We start from the raw sequence: 16,642 nt of genomic DNA, 5'->3' as shown, positions 1-16,642 counted from the left end.
TTTATCTCTCTCAGTTTATTATTGTTATATCATTATAGTTTTGTGTCCGCAAAGCAACTAAGTGCAAATTTGACAATCAAATGTCCTTTGCAGTGGCACCTTATTCCGTACAACAACCTATAGGTACATCATTGGTTTGTCTGAGAATATTTTCAGAGCTGTTCTATTAGAGACACCTTCTCTGTTAGTTGGACCACATCCAGGCACATCACCATTGCCTACACAATCCCTTTCTTCAGAAGAGTAAGGAATTTTTGTCAACTCTTGCAATACACAGTTAGTGCCACACAAGCATAAGAATAATACACCAAGAGAAAATGTATGTCTTTAAAAATTGTATACTAAACATTTATGTTGTTTTTTCCTGTGCTGTTTTTGCATATTTACGTGTAGTCCCTATAAAACAAACCTGTGTAATAGAGCTAACAAAATAAAGAAATACTCAATGTGCATCTGCCCTTATTGGTTCCTGGTTCCTGTTGTACTTTCTAACTTAGAGCAAGGTTAATAGTTCTACAACACTTCATTTGTGAACCCCTGGATAATCTGGTGCATTTACTATGGGCCACATGCATTTTAGCATGTGATGATTAATCAGTATGCTTCTTAAAATCTTTTTTTACCATGTCACACCTCTGTAATATGGTCTGGGCAGAGTGGGATGTTGCACCGACAAATCAAAATAACAAATTAACATTGTTGAGAGTTACCCGTTCAACATTACGTTTAATTATGAATGTATATGATTTACTTTTACAACATGCGCCTAAAAACAAAGGCTTTGCATTGCTTGATATTGTTTTTAAACATGCACCTGAATAAAGTCTTTAAATTGAAGTGCTATAATTGTGTAGTAGCCATGTGTTTTGAAAGTCAGTCATGGGTACCTAGAATTACAAGCATATCATACTAATTCAGGGCCTAAGTGTTGACATACATCGTAACATTGGTGAAATATCTAAATAGGCGCCGTCATAAAACAGCGTCTGCCAATTGACCTTGATTTGAATGCACTGCAAATGTGATTTAATAAGAGCAAGATTTACTGGTCTGTTTACAGAGGAGCTTTGAGCAGCAAATTAAAACATGTGAGCTCTAGTAAAGTGCTCTTTAACACAGAAAAAAGTAGTTCCTGAAACAGATCCTAAAATGGAAGCAGTCGAGGGATAGTGCAATTGGTCCACGCTGTCACAGAGGTCTAAACACAGGAAGAGGCATGACAAATGCATGCGATGGACAGATGGGGAGAAAGAAATTGGAGAGATGATGGAGACAGCAAATGGGAAGTCTATGGGGGGCTGAAGCCCATAAAGTATATACAACATGTCCCTTCAAGACAGCACATGTTCTGACTAGCTGAGACCTAACAAGGGTACAAATGCCAAAAAAATGCGCAACCGGGGAATGGGGTTTAAGCACAATTGCACCTATCCTGAGTGCTGTCTTATGTAATCCTTTAGGTGCCACGGGCCGAAGATTCAAAATCCCCTAAATCTCCTAAAACAGAAACTTTCTTATTCTTAAATATAATACACAATTGGTCCAGCACACAAATTTTGTCACAAAAGTTAAACAGTAACAATGATTATCAGACACCAAATTATTGATAGCAGAATCAGCAGTGTTGTTTGTAGTTCATTCTTTATTGATTTCTTCAGTAAAAGACTGTAGCCGTAGCCAATGCGTTTCGTCCTTTATGGACTTCTTCAGGGCTACAAATAACATATATGCATATAACAATTATTATACATGACTATACACTATTTACAATAAAAACAGCTTTACAATTCACACATTTACAAACACTTCTATAAAATATATACAATATTTACACAAACTTTTATGATCCATAATATCAGATTACGTAACATTTTAAATCACTTCACTGACACTGCATTTTTTATTTACAAATAGTTCAACCATATGTGGTTCCCAAGCGGTCAAAAAGCCAGACTGTGACCATAAGGGCCTAAAACTTCATATATTTGTTCCAAGATGGTTCTTAGGTGGATTCCTACATAAAGATTAAAGCAGTTGTTTCTTTCTTTCAAAACATCCTACATAAGGAAGGTTGGCTTACCAGAAAACGTTTTGTGTTAAGATATTATCCTGTATCAGTTTCAATACAAGTCCAATCGAGCTCAGCTTGGTCATATAAATCTAAATGAAGAGAGGTTTATCTTAAGTTGAATCCAAATCATTTATAAAAGCACATAACACATCCAATGTGTAAATTAATCCTATATGATTGTTGCATACCTTAAAATATTCTTTTTTTCTTTTCTTTTATCTTTTTATTCTCTTTAGCACAAGTGGCGGGCTGCTCTCGCCTTGTCAGATCAGTCCGGATTTTATTTTCACAAATGGGTAATGCACTGTATAAACGGAGAAATGAAGCTTTTATCGTTCAAAATTCAAAAACTCTCAGGCTTAGTTATGCTCGTGATATAATTAATAGAAGTATTAATTAATGACTAATATTGTGCGAGAATCAGCAATCCATATCTCTTAGGATATTTTTAGCCATAGTTCCATGGTTCTATTAGTACAGGGTTGAGTTTACATATTCAATTTCTCACATTGAATCTCTAGCTTTATTAGAGCATCGTGACTTTACTAATGATTGTATACGACTCCTTATCTTGAGAGCAGTCAATTATCCCCAGTCAAACGCGATCACAACATGGCGAGATGTGAGACTGCTGCCACCCCCCATTTCCGGGCAGCGCCATCTTGTAGTGTCTAATTTTTTTACATACAATCCAAAAGACGTATCTCAAATGCTTTTTCCTTTCTTTAAATTTCTTAAATAGGTTATTCTCCCACAGTTTAAAATATATGGCATTCCCTCAGTATTACGGGCTCACATAGAAAGGACTCCAGTATAGCCTATAGTTTTATTGAGTGCCCCTTAAATATCTATTAGTTAAACAAAACCCTGCTAGTACTTACTTCAGAGTGAATTTCAGCCGGCTCCATGGCGTGGCGTCTTCAGTGGTAGCATACGTAATGGGCAAACCAAACCGCCATTAGATAGCAAACAGTATATTGGATAACAGCATGCACCTGAGTTAAGATGTCATGAGAAGGCTTCCGTCCATGTACTGGCGGCGCCATTTTAAAGTTTCTATTTCACAATTGTCGTTCTTTAATGAGATCAGTATAAATTATACTGAGTGATTCACATTGTATATTTCTTACGAAAAAAGTCTTAGAATCAAAAATAATTCATCTCCGCTCAATATCGAGTCCTTTTTCTCGATTTATTCAAGTTTTTTATTTTTTCGTTTTAATATATTTTTTCTAATATTTTTTATGCGCCCAAAGCATTCACCAAAATTTCTACAAAACTATATATTTTCCCTACTTAAATATGGCGATCGTGCTTTTCTTAACTTAGCCCGACCACCATGTATTATGATCATGGTGGGTTCCCGTTTTTGGCAGCTCCATATTGGAACAGGACTAATATCCGATATATTTTATAAACACCAATTTTATGTGGATTTACTTTTTGGTAATCACTTTTTATGCACCCAAAGCATGCACCAAAATTTCTACACAACTATATAATTTCCCTACTGAAATCTGGCAATCATGCTTTTCTTAATTTAGTCCGACCACCATGTATTATGATCACGTGGGTTCCCGTTTTTATCAGCGCCATATTGGAACAGGACTAATATCCGATAGGTTTTATAAACACTGATTTTATGTGAATTTACTTTTTGGTAATCACTATCACTCTAGTAGTAGTTTCATAAATGCTATGTGCAATATTAATTTTTTTTATAAACAAGCTACTTTCTCTTAGGGACCACCATACATAGTGATCACATGGATTTCAGTTTATACCAGTACCATACACAGTTCGAATTTTACCCAATCTATTACTTCTTTATATATCAGGTTCTTCCATATTTATTCAATAGCGGGATGAATATTCTTTAACAACTTAAACAGCTTTCCAAAATACCTCAATGTAAGGCGATTAGTAACATCGATCTTCAAAAACAGCGCATAACAGAATATCAACAGGTGTTTTCTTGACAGTTCTATTAATTATACATCCTTAGACCCTAAACAATCAGTCACATGGATACCAAAGGGCGGCAAAAACATATTTAATAAAAGAAAAGAGATTCCTATACGGGCAAGTAATGGAAGATTTATTTGCTTTTTACCAGAGGAAAATCCCCTTTCTTTTGACAGGCCATATACCAAACCCAAATGTGCCACTTCAACACAATAACAGACCAGAGGGCAGAGAGCATCAATTTGCTGTGAGATGTTAAAGTGCTAATGTTTCAGGGCTGTTATTATTTACTGTACAGTTTTATAAAAAAAGTATGTAATTCATTATTGATGTTTAGCCCTAGTGCTATGGTCCTGAAACGGCATATCCATCCTGCCTCAGCCTTCCTCAATGCAAGCTCTCTTTCACCACCCCTTAGAAGAGTTTGTATATGTTCTACTGCATGAAACCAAATGTGTTTTTCAGAGGGATGGTTTTCTTGTATATGAACAGCCACCGGGTACCTTTCATCTTTATTTTTGATGGCCCTAATATGTTCTTGAATTCTGATTTTCAAACATCTAATACTACATCTAGACTTTATTGCAAGCACAGCCTAATGCATATACCGTATATTGTGTGTTGCAGTTAACAAAGGTGTGAATGGCATATTCCCTATTTGTGTTGTATTTGAATTTGTTTTTTGTTTTGTTAATACCAAATTGACAAGTGCTACATGAGCCACAAACAAACAATCCCGCCGGCTTATCGGGCAACCAAGATGTTATGCTGGTTTCCTTTTTGGGCTCTCTCACATAGCTGGGGCAAAGTATTTTTTTCACATTTTCCCTCCTCCTGTACACAACCTTAGGTTTTTGAGAGACCGTGCCTGATGTGATCAAGTGCCAATTTTTGCGTAGTATGTTATATACATGATCACTATGAATATTATATTCAGTTATGAACATAATTTCATCTCTTTTGTTCCCTCTGTCCTCATTGTGTTTCCTCACACTAGCTTTTAATGTGGTCTTCCGATCCACCATTACTGCCCTCGACTCGGACTTCTCTCAGCATTTTTTTGTATATCCTCTCTCTCTAAAGTCATTTTTCATGCTCTTAACATGTTTGCGGAAATTCTTATCGTCATTGCAATTGCGGCGAGTCTCTATCATCTCTATAATTTGGTGTCTGATAATCATTGTTACTGTTTAACTTTTGTGACAAAATTTGTGTGCTGGACCAATTGTGTGTTATATTTAAGGGTGCAAATGCCCCTTGCTCTGCGGGATAATATTGTAATACAGTCTGTGGTGTACATGCATGGATCAACATATAACCCCAGTAGCATCTGCCTACTCGCTTTAAAAGACGTCTGTGGGAATTTGTTCTACTTCAGCATTTGAAACACTAGGCTGAAGAACAGAATATTCTGAGGGAGTTCTAGACCTGTTCCAAGGTAAAAAAAATGTATTTGGACATATGAATTATTACCAATCAATATAAACCCACACTCAGCAATGAGTATATATGGCCTAATCCATTCTGGATACAATTAATATAGGTATCTCCTGTCACCTGTTATTACTATTAATTTAAGTACACACTTCAACCAGGGGTTGAATACAGCCTTTTAGATCAATAATCAGACATAGTAAAAGTGGTAAGTGGCCTTAACCTAGGTTACCTGCTGGCCCCACATCTGTTTTGCTTGTATGTTCTTCAAATGTGTGGGACTTGTAAAGCGCACTGTTGCCCGGGAGCGTCCTGGCGCTGAAGACAGCTGGGGAACCCGTCCTGGCTTTCCCTGTGAGATGGTCCCTTCTGGGTATCTCCAAGGTGAAACCAGGCATCCCCGGCATCTGTGGGGGACCGTTGTAGAGATGAGGCAAGCTTAATGCCCAGAGTTGCCGAGTGTGATCCCTGGTTAGAGTTGGCACCGAGGCGAGAATTATCGAGTCCGTTAACCCTGGTCCACGACCCTGCCGCGTCGGGAATTGAACCCTGGTCCCGGGCCGATCTGTGCTTCCGGGTCTGCCGCCTCTAACCAGTGAGCCACACCACTCCACTTCAGATCTCCCCAATACACTTGTGCAGTACTGTGTTAGGTTATGCAGATTTATAGAGTGCACTATCACACAGTAGGGTGTCTTGGCACTGGGCAGGTATAATTCTAACCAAATCCTAGACCTAGAGTGACTGATGATCAAAATCCAGATCTTTCGCTTTTTTGCATAATGAAGAAGTGAAGAGAAGGCTCTTATAGTTGTAGATGCCTTCCTCATGCACACTGCACCATACCTGATGCGTCTGCTGCACCCCTGGGGCACAATTTATAATACTGCTCCAGATAGAGTCAACTTCAGGCTGTTGGTCTTCATCCAGTGAGCAATTTCAGTCATGCAGGCATTGAACTTGATCCAGATACTGGGCATCTTGTGTGTGAGGGACAGAATGAGTTGCATGTCATCAGAGTAGGATAGAAGACCATCAACAAACAACTTTCCGCCTTCCTCGAGAGAAATGGATCCCTCGACCCCTCGCAGTCCGGCTTTCGAGCAAACCACAGCACCGAGACCGCCCTCATCGCAGCTACCGACGACATCAGGTCCCTGCTGGACAATGGGGAAACAGCTGCACTCATCCTCCTGGACTTCTCAGCAGCCTTCGACACCGTATGTAACCGCACCCTGATACAACGCCTCAGCAACACCGGAATCCAAGGAACGGCCTTAGAGTGGATCGTGTCGTTTCTCGCCGGAAGAACACAGAGAGTCCGCCTTCCCCCATTCCGATCCGCGGCCACCGAAGTCATCTGTGGCGTTCCGCAAGGATCCTCGCTCAACCCCACCCTCTTCAACGTCTACATGATCCCCCTTGCAGGCATCGCATGCCAACACAACCTAAACATCATCTCCTACGCCGACGACACCCAGCTGATCCTCTCCCTCACCAACGACCCTGTCGCCGCCGCCAGAGCCAGCCTCCAGGAAGGAATGAAGGAAGTCGCGGAGTGGATGCAGCTCAGTCGTCTGAAACTGAACTCAGACAAGATGGAAGTCCTCATCCTGGGACCATCTCCCTCGGCCTGGGACAACTCCTGGTGGCCGCCTGGGCACTGTCCCCAAGCCGGCAGACCATGCTCGCAACCTGGGCTTCATCCTGGACTCCTCCCTCAAGATGTCCAAGCAAGTCAACGCCGCCGCGTCATCCTGCTTTAACACCTGCGCATGCTCCGAAAGATCTTCCGGTGGATTCCCACTGAAACCAGGAAGACGGTCACCCAGGCCCTCGTCACCAGCGGGAACACCCTCTACGCTGGAACCACATCCAAACTCCAGAAAAGACTCCAGCGCATACAGAACGCTTTGGCACGACTCATCCTGGACATCCCTCGTCACAGCCACATCTCTGCCCATCTGAAGAACCTGCACTGGCTCCCCTTAAACAAGAGGATCACGTTCAGACTCCTCACCACGCACACAAGGCTCTCCACGACATGGGCCCCAAATACCTCAACAGCCACCTCGCATTCTACACACCCACTCGCCAGCTCCGATCCGCCAGCCTTGCCCTCGCCACCGTCCCACGAATTCGCAGATCCACCGCCGGAGGAAGATCCTTCTCCTACCTGGCGGCCAAGACATGGAACTCCCTCCCCACCCACCTACGGCTGACCCAGGATCATCTCTCCTTCAGGAAACAACTCAAGACCTGGCTGTTCGAGCAGTAGCGACTCCCCCTCCCCCCAGCGCCTTGAAACCCTAGCGGGTGAGTAGGGCGCTCTTCAAATCTGCTGATTGATTGATTGATTGATGTTGTAAGAGCTGTTGATGCTGTCTAGAGGGATGATGTATGTGTTGAAGAAGGTCAGGCTCAGGGATGATCCTTGCAGAACTCTGCTGATAAGCTCACTGGAGTTTGAGGTGCACAATACCAGGCTTACTGACTGAGTCCTTCCAATCAGGGTTGGAATGCATGTCTTTGTATTCCGATGTTGTTTAGGTGTTGGATGAGGATTTGGTGGAAGACCGTGCTAATCACTGTGAAGAAGTCCAAGAGGATGAGCACTGCCATGTCCCCTCTATCCAGAGTCATGCACATGTCAAACGTGGAGGCGATTAAGGCAGTTTCCATGCTGTGGTTGGGTCTGAAACCAGACTGAGTGGTGTCAAGAAGTTAATGGTGGCCGTTGAGATATTCCGTGTGACATCTGTTGATTATTTTCTCTAAGAACTTGGCCAGGAATGGTAGCAGGGAGATTTGTCTGTAATTGGTGACAGTTAAAGGGTTCTCAGATTTTTTTTGTGAATTGGAATACAGTTTTGAGTTTCCAAGCATCTGAAAAAGTTGCAAAAGAGGTGGAGGCATTCAGAATGGGTGTGAGCATGAGGCTGATCAGTTAAGGTCCTCTATAATTTGTTGGTGGTGGGGCAGCGGTACGAAGGGGCCCCTGAGTGGATGACTTCATGGCGGCTGCAGTTTCTTTGGGGGTGATAACATACCATGTGGTTATAGTTGGTTCTTTGGAAAATATTGGCAGGCATTTGGCAAGTCCAGTCACCCGTTGATGTTGTTAATGGCAGTGATTTTGTTGATTGAGTTGAAGTCTGATGCTGGTTAGGTGAAATCCTTCAAAAGGGTGAAAATGTCTTTGCTTCTGTTGTTGCTGGCATCAATGCATCTGCCAGAGTGGTGCATTTTGGGGTCCAGATCATTTGGTGGTAGTGTGTCAGGAAGGATTTAAACATGCTCCTGTCTGCATTGCCTTTGCTCATTCTCTATTTGTGCTCTAGCTATTTGCTGTGGTGTTTCATCAGTCTGAGTTCCTCCATGCAACAACTGGTCTGGGGTCTAGATCGTATTATATTGCTGTGTTTGAGGTGGCTTAGGAGGTGATCCAATTGTTGAAATTCTTGATCTTACTAAGGTTTTTTTAAATATAATCAGCACAGGTAGCATCCTGAAAGCATGGAAAACAGCAATGGTTAGTCCCCTGATAAAAAGAATTCCCTGGCTAGAGCGCTGGATCCTAAAAACTATTGCCTCATTTCTCCTTTACCAATTTTGATGGCAGTCGTAACTCATAAATGCCAGCACCTCCGTAAGGTCCAGGGTTATTGTAGTTTGTATAAACAAGTACAATGTGCTCACATGGATTCACACTATGCCACCCAAAAAGTCTAGACAATATATGAATACAAAAGCTTTCACATATGCATAAATGATTAAGCAATCCAGAGCACCACAAAGATATAGTAATTATGATCTGACCATGTCCCAGATCAATGTTTAATCCTTTCCAAACATAAGAATCTAGTACTTGTTGTTACATGAGTCACTGAACCAAAGTCAAATATTACAAATAAACGAGACAAAACTTGTTGACACGCAGGCCAGAAGACTATATGCACAGCCGACACGTGTTTTGTCATTTGGACGCCTTTTTCAAGGCTCATAATTCTTTCAAGATTAAAGAGGTCAGTGTCCTAGACCTTTTCCAATCGATAAAACAGACCATGTAAACAATCCTATCCTTGGAACCCCAAGTACCGAAAGGGCTGAATAACAGTCACCTGCAAATGTCCTGGTGTTTCCGCAACTGGACTTTGTTCTGAGTTACCCCCAGTTATGGTGGGAACTGACAGAAGAGGGAAAGGCTTCAGTCGGCCCTAAATTTAAAAGAGCACTTACTAAGTAATGGCAAATGAATGTCCTTTACCTATGTCTGCTTAAATATTCGAAAAGGCAATTAACTAGGAACTTATTCATTACTATAAAAACATGAACTTCTGGATCCAGTTCAGTTTGGATTTAGAAGTAACCATAATACTGAATCAAAACTAGTCACTGCCATGGACAGAATCTGATCTATTGTCGATGGTGGCGGTAAAGCTGTCCTTTTTGGTGTGTTCCTGACACTGTAAGTCATTCAGTGTTGATCACTCACCTAAATTAGGGATTAGAGACAAGACAGTAGATTTACTGTGCTCCTTTCTTTGGGACTGAGATCAAATGGTCACCATCAATAACTTCTCTTTTAATACCTACTGTGTTCAATGTGGAGTTCCTCAAGGGTCATCCAACCCTTTTTGATCTTTATGTCTCACTTCTTGCTAAACTCATTCGATCGTTTGGCATCTCTGTGGTGTCATACACAGACGGCACCCAGATTATTGTATCAATTTCTTGTAATGAACAAAATAGAGTCCCTACGTTTCACAATTTTATGCAGGCAATTGGACTTTGGCTAAAGACTAACTGCTTACAACTTGACCCTGTAAAAAACTAGGTTTTAATCTTTGAAAAAATATTCAACTTTCTGGTCTCCTTTATTGTGGCTCTGTAAACTGTGCTGTTCTCCCACTCCAGGATAACAGTGAGGAATCTGGGAGTGCTTTTTGATGATAAGTTTATTTTCTGCCCAGACTAATCAGGTTACTTTCTCTTGCTTTTACATCATTACATTTTTGTTTTAAAAGATGTTCCCTTTTATTCCCCTGATCTGTGAAAGTCAGTGTTGGTAGCCTTTAATTTATCTTGCATTGACTACTGCAATGACTTATACTTGACCATGCAGCAACTGCTCTGAATAAACTTCAAGTTTTTTAACACAGCTCAGGAAGACTTGTTTTGGAGACATATCTAAATTTAAATTGGTTTCTAAAGAACATTTCAAGTTGAATTGGCTCCCAGCGAGGAAGCATATTATGTTTAAATCTTTATGCTTAGCACATGAAGCCTGATATAATGCAGGACCAAAAGGTATTAGAATATAATTTCTCTGGTGTGTTCCACAAAGAATTATCCGGTCCACCTCTTTTATGAATGTGGTAGTACACTAAGTGGCCCGTTTCTCTTAGGGTGGAAGATGCCTATTGTGGATAACAAACAGACCTTGGATTGTTCTTCTCCTCCATATTTAATCTACTCAGAGTCATATTCTTTTTAGAAATTCCTAAAAAACTTACCTATTTTAGATTGCATTGCTGTTTTAGCTTCTTTTATTCTTTTGGTAGCTTCCTAGCAGCTTCTTTTTTAGCACCAAGAAGCCTTTGGTTATGAGTGTGCTAAATAAATAACTTTTTCAATTAGTGTCAATGATGGCTTTGGGGAGGATGTTGCTGTATTCATATCAGTGGGTGTTGAGACTTGTGTTTAGGCCTGGGCAGGAAATTCCGTTCCGCTTGCGGAATTTATGGAATTTGGGTAATTTCGCGTTCCGCGGAGAACGCGAAATTGGCCAAAATTCTGTGTTCCGCGACTTTGCGAAATATTTTGCTTGTTCGCGTTCTCAAATGCGTGTTCGTGAGATATTTCCCCCCACGCAAACAGCGATTGCGAACAGTAAAAAAGCATCGCGAACATGCAATTCCGCGTGTTTGTACCATTTCGCTGAGATTTGCGTAATGCGATTACGCAAATTCCGCCCACCTCTAATTCAGACCACCACAACCATCACTTCTTCTATCCACTCTGGGACACCTACTGACCCCTGTTCCCACCATCTCTTCAACCTCAGCTCCAACATAATCACCACTGACCTGACCACCTTCCTCAATACCTCCATCACCACAGCAACCTTCCCATATGGATGGAAACAAACAGAAGTCAGACTCCTCCTAAAGAAGCCATCTGCCGACACCAGCGGCCTCAAAAACTACTGCCCAATCTCCCTGTTCCCATAGCCAATAAAAGTACTTGAGAAATCTATCAACCTGCAGCTCACTGACTACCTTGAATGGAACCACCTACTCAATGCCTCATAATTAGGATTACGGGCCCACCCCAGAACTGAGACCGCACTGATCGTCGCAACAGATGACAGATGACCGAGGAGAAACTGTTGCCCTAAATCATCATCATCAAAACACTCCACAACATTGGTGTTCAGCAACACACCCTCAAGTGGATCTTCTCATTCTTCTCAGTCAGGACACACAGAGCAACCATCTACCTCCCTTCACCTCCTCTCCGAAAGACATCATATGCAACATGCCCCAAGGTTCATCCCTCAGGCCCACCCTGTTCAACATCTGCATGACTCCCCATTGCAGAAATCATCAGCCCAAGGACTCAACAGTATCTCCTATACCGACGACACCCAGCTCACGAGGACCCCTCCAACACCAGAAGCAACTTCCCCAATGCCATGACCGACGTAACCGACTGGATGAGAAAGAGCTGCCTCAAGCTAAGCTCCAACAAAACAGAGGTGCTGATATTCGGAAGAACACCTCCATGTAGGACCACAGCTGGTAGCCGAAAGAGTTCAGACTCTCACCCACACCGATCCACCAAGCTTGCAACCTTGACATAATGCACAATAGCCAACTGACTATGAAACAACAAGTCAATGCTGTCGCTTCCTCCTGCTTCCACACCCTCGTCATGCTCCATAGAATCTTCAAATGTATACAAGTAAACACCAGAAACACCGTCATACAAACCCTTGTTATCAGCTGCCTTGACTACTTCAACGCTCTGCACACTGGAATCCCCACCCAGATCCTCCAAAGACTCCAGACTCATCATAAACCTCCCCAAATGGACCCACATCTCTGCACACCTCAGACACCTCGACTGGCTCCCCATCCAGAAGAGAATCCAGTTGAAGATGCTCACAAATGCCTACAAAGCTCTCCATGACCAAGTACCATCCTGCATCAACCACCGGCTGAACTTCAATCTACCCTTGAGACAACTGCGCTCCACCTCTTTTGCCCTCACACACATCCCTGTGTTCATCATAGCCAGAGCGGAGCCGCTCCATCTCCTACATCGCCGACAAGACCTGGAACGTTCTCCCTCCCCACCTCGAACGGTACCCTACCTGTCAGACTTCAGAAAGTGACTCAAAACCTGGCTTTTCATCGCAGAAGCAGCAACCTCAGCGCCCACATACTCCTAGGGGTGATAGCGTTGCACTATCTTAATTGATTGATTGAATTATTGATTGATTGATTGAACTGTTGTTATGCTCATCCCTAAATTAGACCATAAGTCCTGTATTGCCATTAAAGTGAAGGTGTCAAGTACCGAAAACCACCGGCTCAAATTAATCACTGGCTAGAGTGCTACATTCACTGATTGCCACTAGTTAGACGATTTGAATATAGTCCTGCCATCACCGTTGGGGTGTTTGATTGTTGCCATTGCATCGTGTCCCTCCTCATCACATGCTGTCTCTCGCTACAGACTTCCACTCATCGCAGGTTCTCTGCCTCTCCTCCCGTTTTCACCCTGACCCTCCATTCATCACCGGTTCCCTGTCTCTCATCTGCATCTCGCTCTATCCCTCCAATCATCAGATGCCTTCATCTCGCCGGCCGTGTCCTTCCCTTCGGCCCAGATTCGGATCCCCTCTTCCCACCAAGTCCCTAGATTCATCTCAGTTGTTCTTCCTTTCCTCTCCCTTTCCAGTCATCATCACATGCCCTCAGTCCCTAGCCCCACCCACCCTGTCCCCACTATTCGTAACAGGGTCTATGTGTCTCCTTCCCTCTCACCCCGCATTTTCACACGTGCAAGGCTCGGTCTCGCACTTCTCACCTTGTTCCCCATCCATCACAGGTGTGTCCTCCCTCGCTTTCTGTGACTCCCCTTCCTACGGGTATTTCAGAAAGGTAAGTCGCATCTAGTAACCATCAGATGGTACATTCTATACCTAGTGACGTTTTGAAATGGGTTATGAGACAGTAGATCTCTTGTCTCTGTTTTTTTTCACCAATAGACCCTGTTGGCAGCGCCTGGAGGACAGGTCCCAGCCTCAGTCCGCTAACCGCACCTGCAGCCAGACATCTGCGCCTCCCTGCGCCCTGTAACCAAAGACTGCCCGGGGTCTCCCTCACTTAAGGGAGCGCAGATTTCCAGAGAGATTACAGGCTTGCAAGGCGTTATTTATTCATTCCATATTTTCCCACCTCCTCCCAGGATCCACCTTAAATCTCTCCCCCTCCCCTTCTCCCCTCTCAGGGTGTGTGTGGAAAAGAAAATGTGATCGTACAGAGAGAGGCAGAGAGATAGAACTAGGGAAGAGGGAGCTGGGAGAGATACAGGGACTGATAGGGGACGGGTGCACTCTCACAACACCTGCCAGACCACGAGAGGGGGCGGCGCACTCACTGGAGATGGTGCTGAGCAAAGACATCTTTTGGACAGACGCTAGATTGTCGGGCTGTCAGATCTGACATCCACGTCGGGGCTTTCGAGGGGGGTTTCGTCTGGACTCCACGTTCAACCGCGCGCCTCTCGCCTTCGCCATCAACTTATAAAATTATATGTACACATGTAAAACGCCAATGCGAAGAGCCCTGCCTCGAGCCGGGATTCCCACCCACTCCAAGCGACGCTTATCGGATACTGTGTTCGCGATTTGCCGTTCTTTTTGTTCGCCTTTCAGGAAAATGAGCCAAGTATCCCGGCTGCTCTCCTGGGACAGCGGACGCAACCGTTGATTCTGTTCAGTGTTTTTTTTTTTTTTTTTTTTTTACAAATACGGCGAAATAAGAAGAAAATCATATTTGCTTTTTTTGTATATATTAAAGAGATGCAGCACGTTCTAGAGACGCCAGCGTGGTAGACATCACTTATCATATATTTATAAAGTAAAAGAACTGGCCCTGCGAAGTACTGTCAAAAGATTTTTCAAGCACGGATGCTGGAACAAGATGCTTGCGTGAAGATAAAGCTGTCTCGTTGACTGTTCAGTGCCGAGAGAAAACTTGAAAACACACTTTGTGAATTTGGCAGTCTACTTTTTAAATCCATTAACATCTCAGATTATTTCTGCTCCTGGTTGTTCTGGGGATGAAGAGAGAACCTGTAGAAGGATGTTGCCTTTAATCTGCAGAGCTCTGCTAATCTTCCAGGCAGGTGCCGTCACCTACGTAGCAGGTAAGGCAGCACCTTTATGCGAACATTAATAAACATTGCATTTATTTATTTAAATTTTTTCGTAAAGCTCTTAAACATCACAAGTACTCAAGCGCTAGAAGGGAATGAGGTTACTAATTCCCGTAGGTTGTGGGAAACGATGTATGAAAAGCGCCTGCAGCATTTCCTTCTAATGCATTTTCTTTTAGAATCTTGCCCAGCGTGTTTGTCCCAGGACCACACCATTGTCAAAGGGTAGAGTCTCCGTTATATGAATGTAGTTAGTGGGTTGTATTGTAATCAAACAACTTCGGAGCGCTTTGATGAACGGAGCAGCGAGGGTGCAGACGTTTCTAGTCGTTGTGGTTCTATGGGGTCATCAGCTCACTATGAAACATGCCGAGGAGAACGCGACCCGAGGCGTCCCTCGGCACCCAGGACGACATCCCAGAAGGCGGGGGCTGCTGATTTGGAACAGCACCCTGTTGCGCTGAGCTCAGGAGTGGCACCAGTCTCTGACGCACCCACCAGTGCAGGAGACTAGAAACCCACGGGAGTCCCAGGCTCCCCTGGAGCAAACAGGTGGTTGTTCTCGCCCCCACGGACAGAAAACGACGGAAACAGGGGCCTTTCTCCTGGTACCCCCAGGGTGGGCTGTTGCTGCCAAAAGTGAAGCGCGCTGGGTCTCTCACGTGATGCTTTAGCACTTAGCAGGTATGGACTGTGACTTGGAAAAAACAGTTTGTGAATTGAATGATTTGAAGCACAAGCTCGTAATAATGCCTTCACCTGAAGGCAGCAAAACGCCGAGCTTGCTATTGTCTCCTAAAGCACACAACTCTGAAAGATATTCAACAACCATAGACTTGTTGTTCCCTGTCAGTACGTGTCACTCTGATGTTGTTAAGTCGATTTAACAGAAATTAAACAAGAGTGAAGCAAATGCCATATTCCCGAATGATAATGCGAGTTAATGAACAGTAGATGTTCACCTGCCCGTGAGCTGCAGTGGCGGCGATGCACCCACCGCGAATGGCTCTCCTATCCAGCTGACGAGTGCACGCGCGTCTGTGGTTCTGGAAGATTTACACCGGCTGTCACTCAGGCCACCGGGCGCGTCTATGCACAGGAGGGCGATCCCCTAATTGGCGGGAAAGCCTCTTAAGGCGCCAGCCTCCTAGCGGCTTAAATAGACGGATCCAGCTGAGCCAGCTAACAGAACGTATAAATATTTATCACTAATCCAGAAAAAAGAAGATAATTAAAATCGAAAGGTGAGCGACATTTGGGGTTAATAACCAAGAATACGCGGTCCCCAGTTCTCATCAGACCAATTTTTTCGGGTCAAGTGAACCATATATGTGCAAAAAGTGACACCTTTTTCTTTGAATAGCTTTGGGTGTAAAAGAGGATAGAAATTAAATATTTCAATAATTGCCAGGTGTAAATTAGCAGTTTTCTTTAGCACGGCTCCTAACATACGTGTCTTGCCTGTTTCTAAGCACTGGCGTGTCATGACCAACGAGCGAAATAAGGCAGGAAACCGCTTGTCTTCAAAAGGGATATTTTGCCCAATTTCCGTACTTGCATCCAGATGATAATGCATATTTTTGCGCTCTCTAAATTACGCCTGTTGCAGGAACGTAACTCAAGCATATGTACATTTGTACCACACATATGGAATGGGCAACATGTGATTGTAAAGGTGTGAGGCGGAGGAAGGGCACGGAAAGTCAAATCACTGCCTTTACA

General features: G+C 43.4%; 1 protein-coding gene across 1 annotated transcript in view; it reads left to right on the top strand.

Annotated features, from left to right (window-relative positions):
* The first annotated feature begins 14,532 nt into the window (after positions 1–14,532).
* Positions 14,533–16,642, top strand: part of CA11 (carbonic anhydrase 11 (inactive)) — a 768,903-nt gene continuing 766,793 nt past the window's right edge. Inside the window, exon 1 of the mRNA XM_086928698.1 lies at positions 14,533–14,911. Coding sequence (XP_086784824.1) covers positions 14,848–14,911 — 64 coding nt within the window. The 5' untranslated portion in view covers positions 14,533–14,847. The remainder of the gene's footprint in view (positions 14,912–16,642) is intronic.

This window comes from Lissotriton vulgaris, chromosome 7 (assembly GCF_964263255.1).
Source record: "Lissotriton vulgaris chromosome 7, aLisVul1.2, whole genome shotgun sequence".
Taxonomy (NCBI): Eukaryota; Metazoa; Chordata; class Amphibia; order Caudata; family Salamandridae; genus Lissotriton; species Lissotriton vulgaris.
The sequence above is the reverse complement of the archived record's forward strand: the minus strand, read 5'-3'. Positions and strand labels throughout refer to the sequence as shown.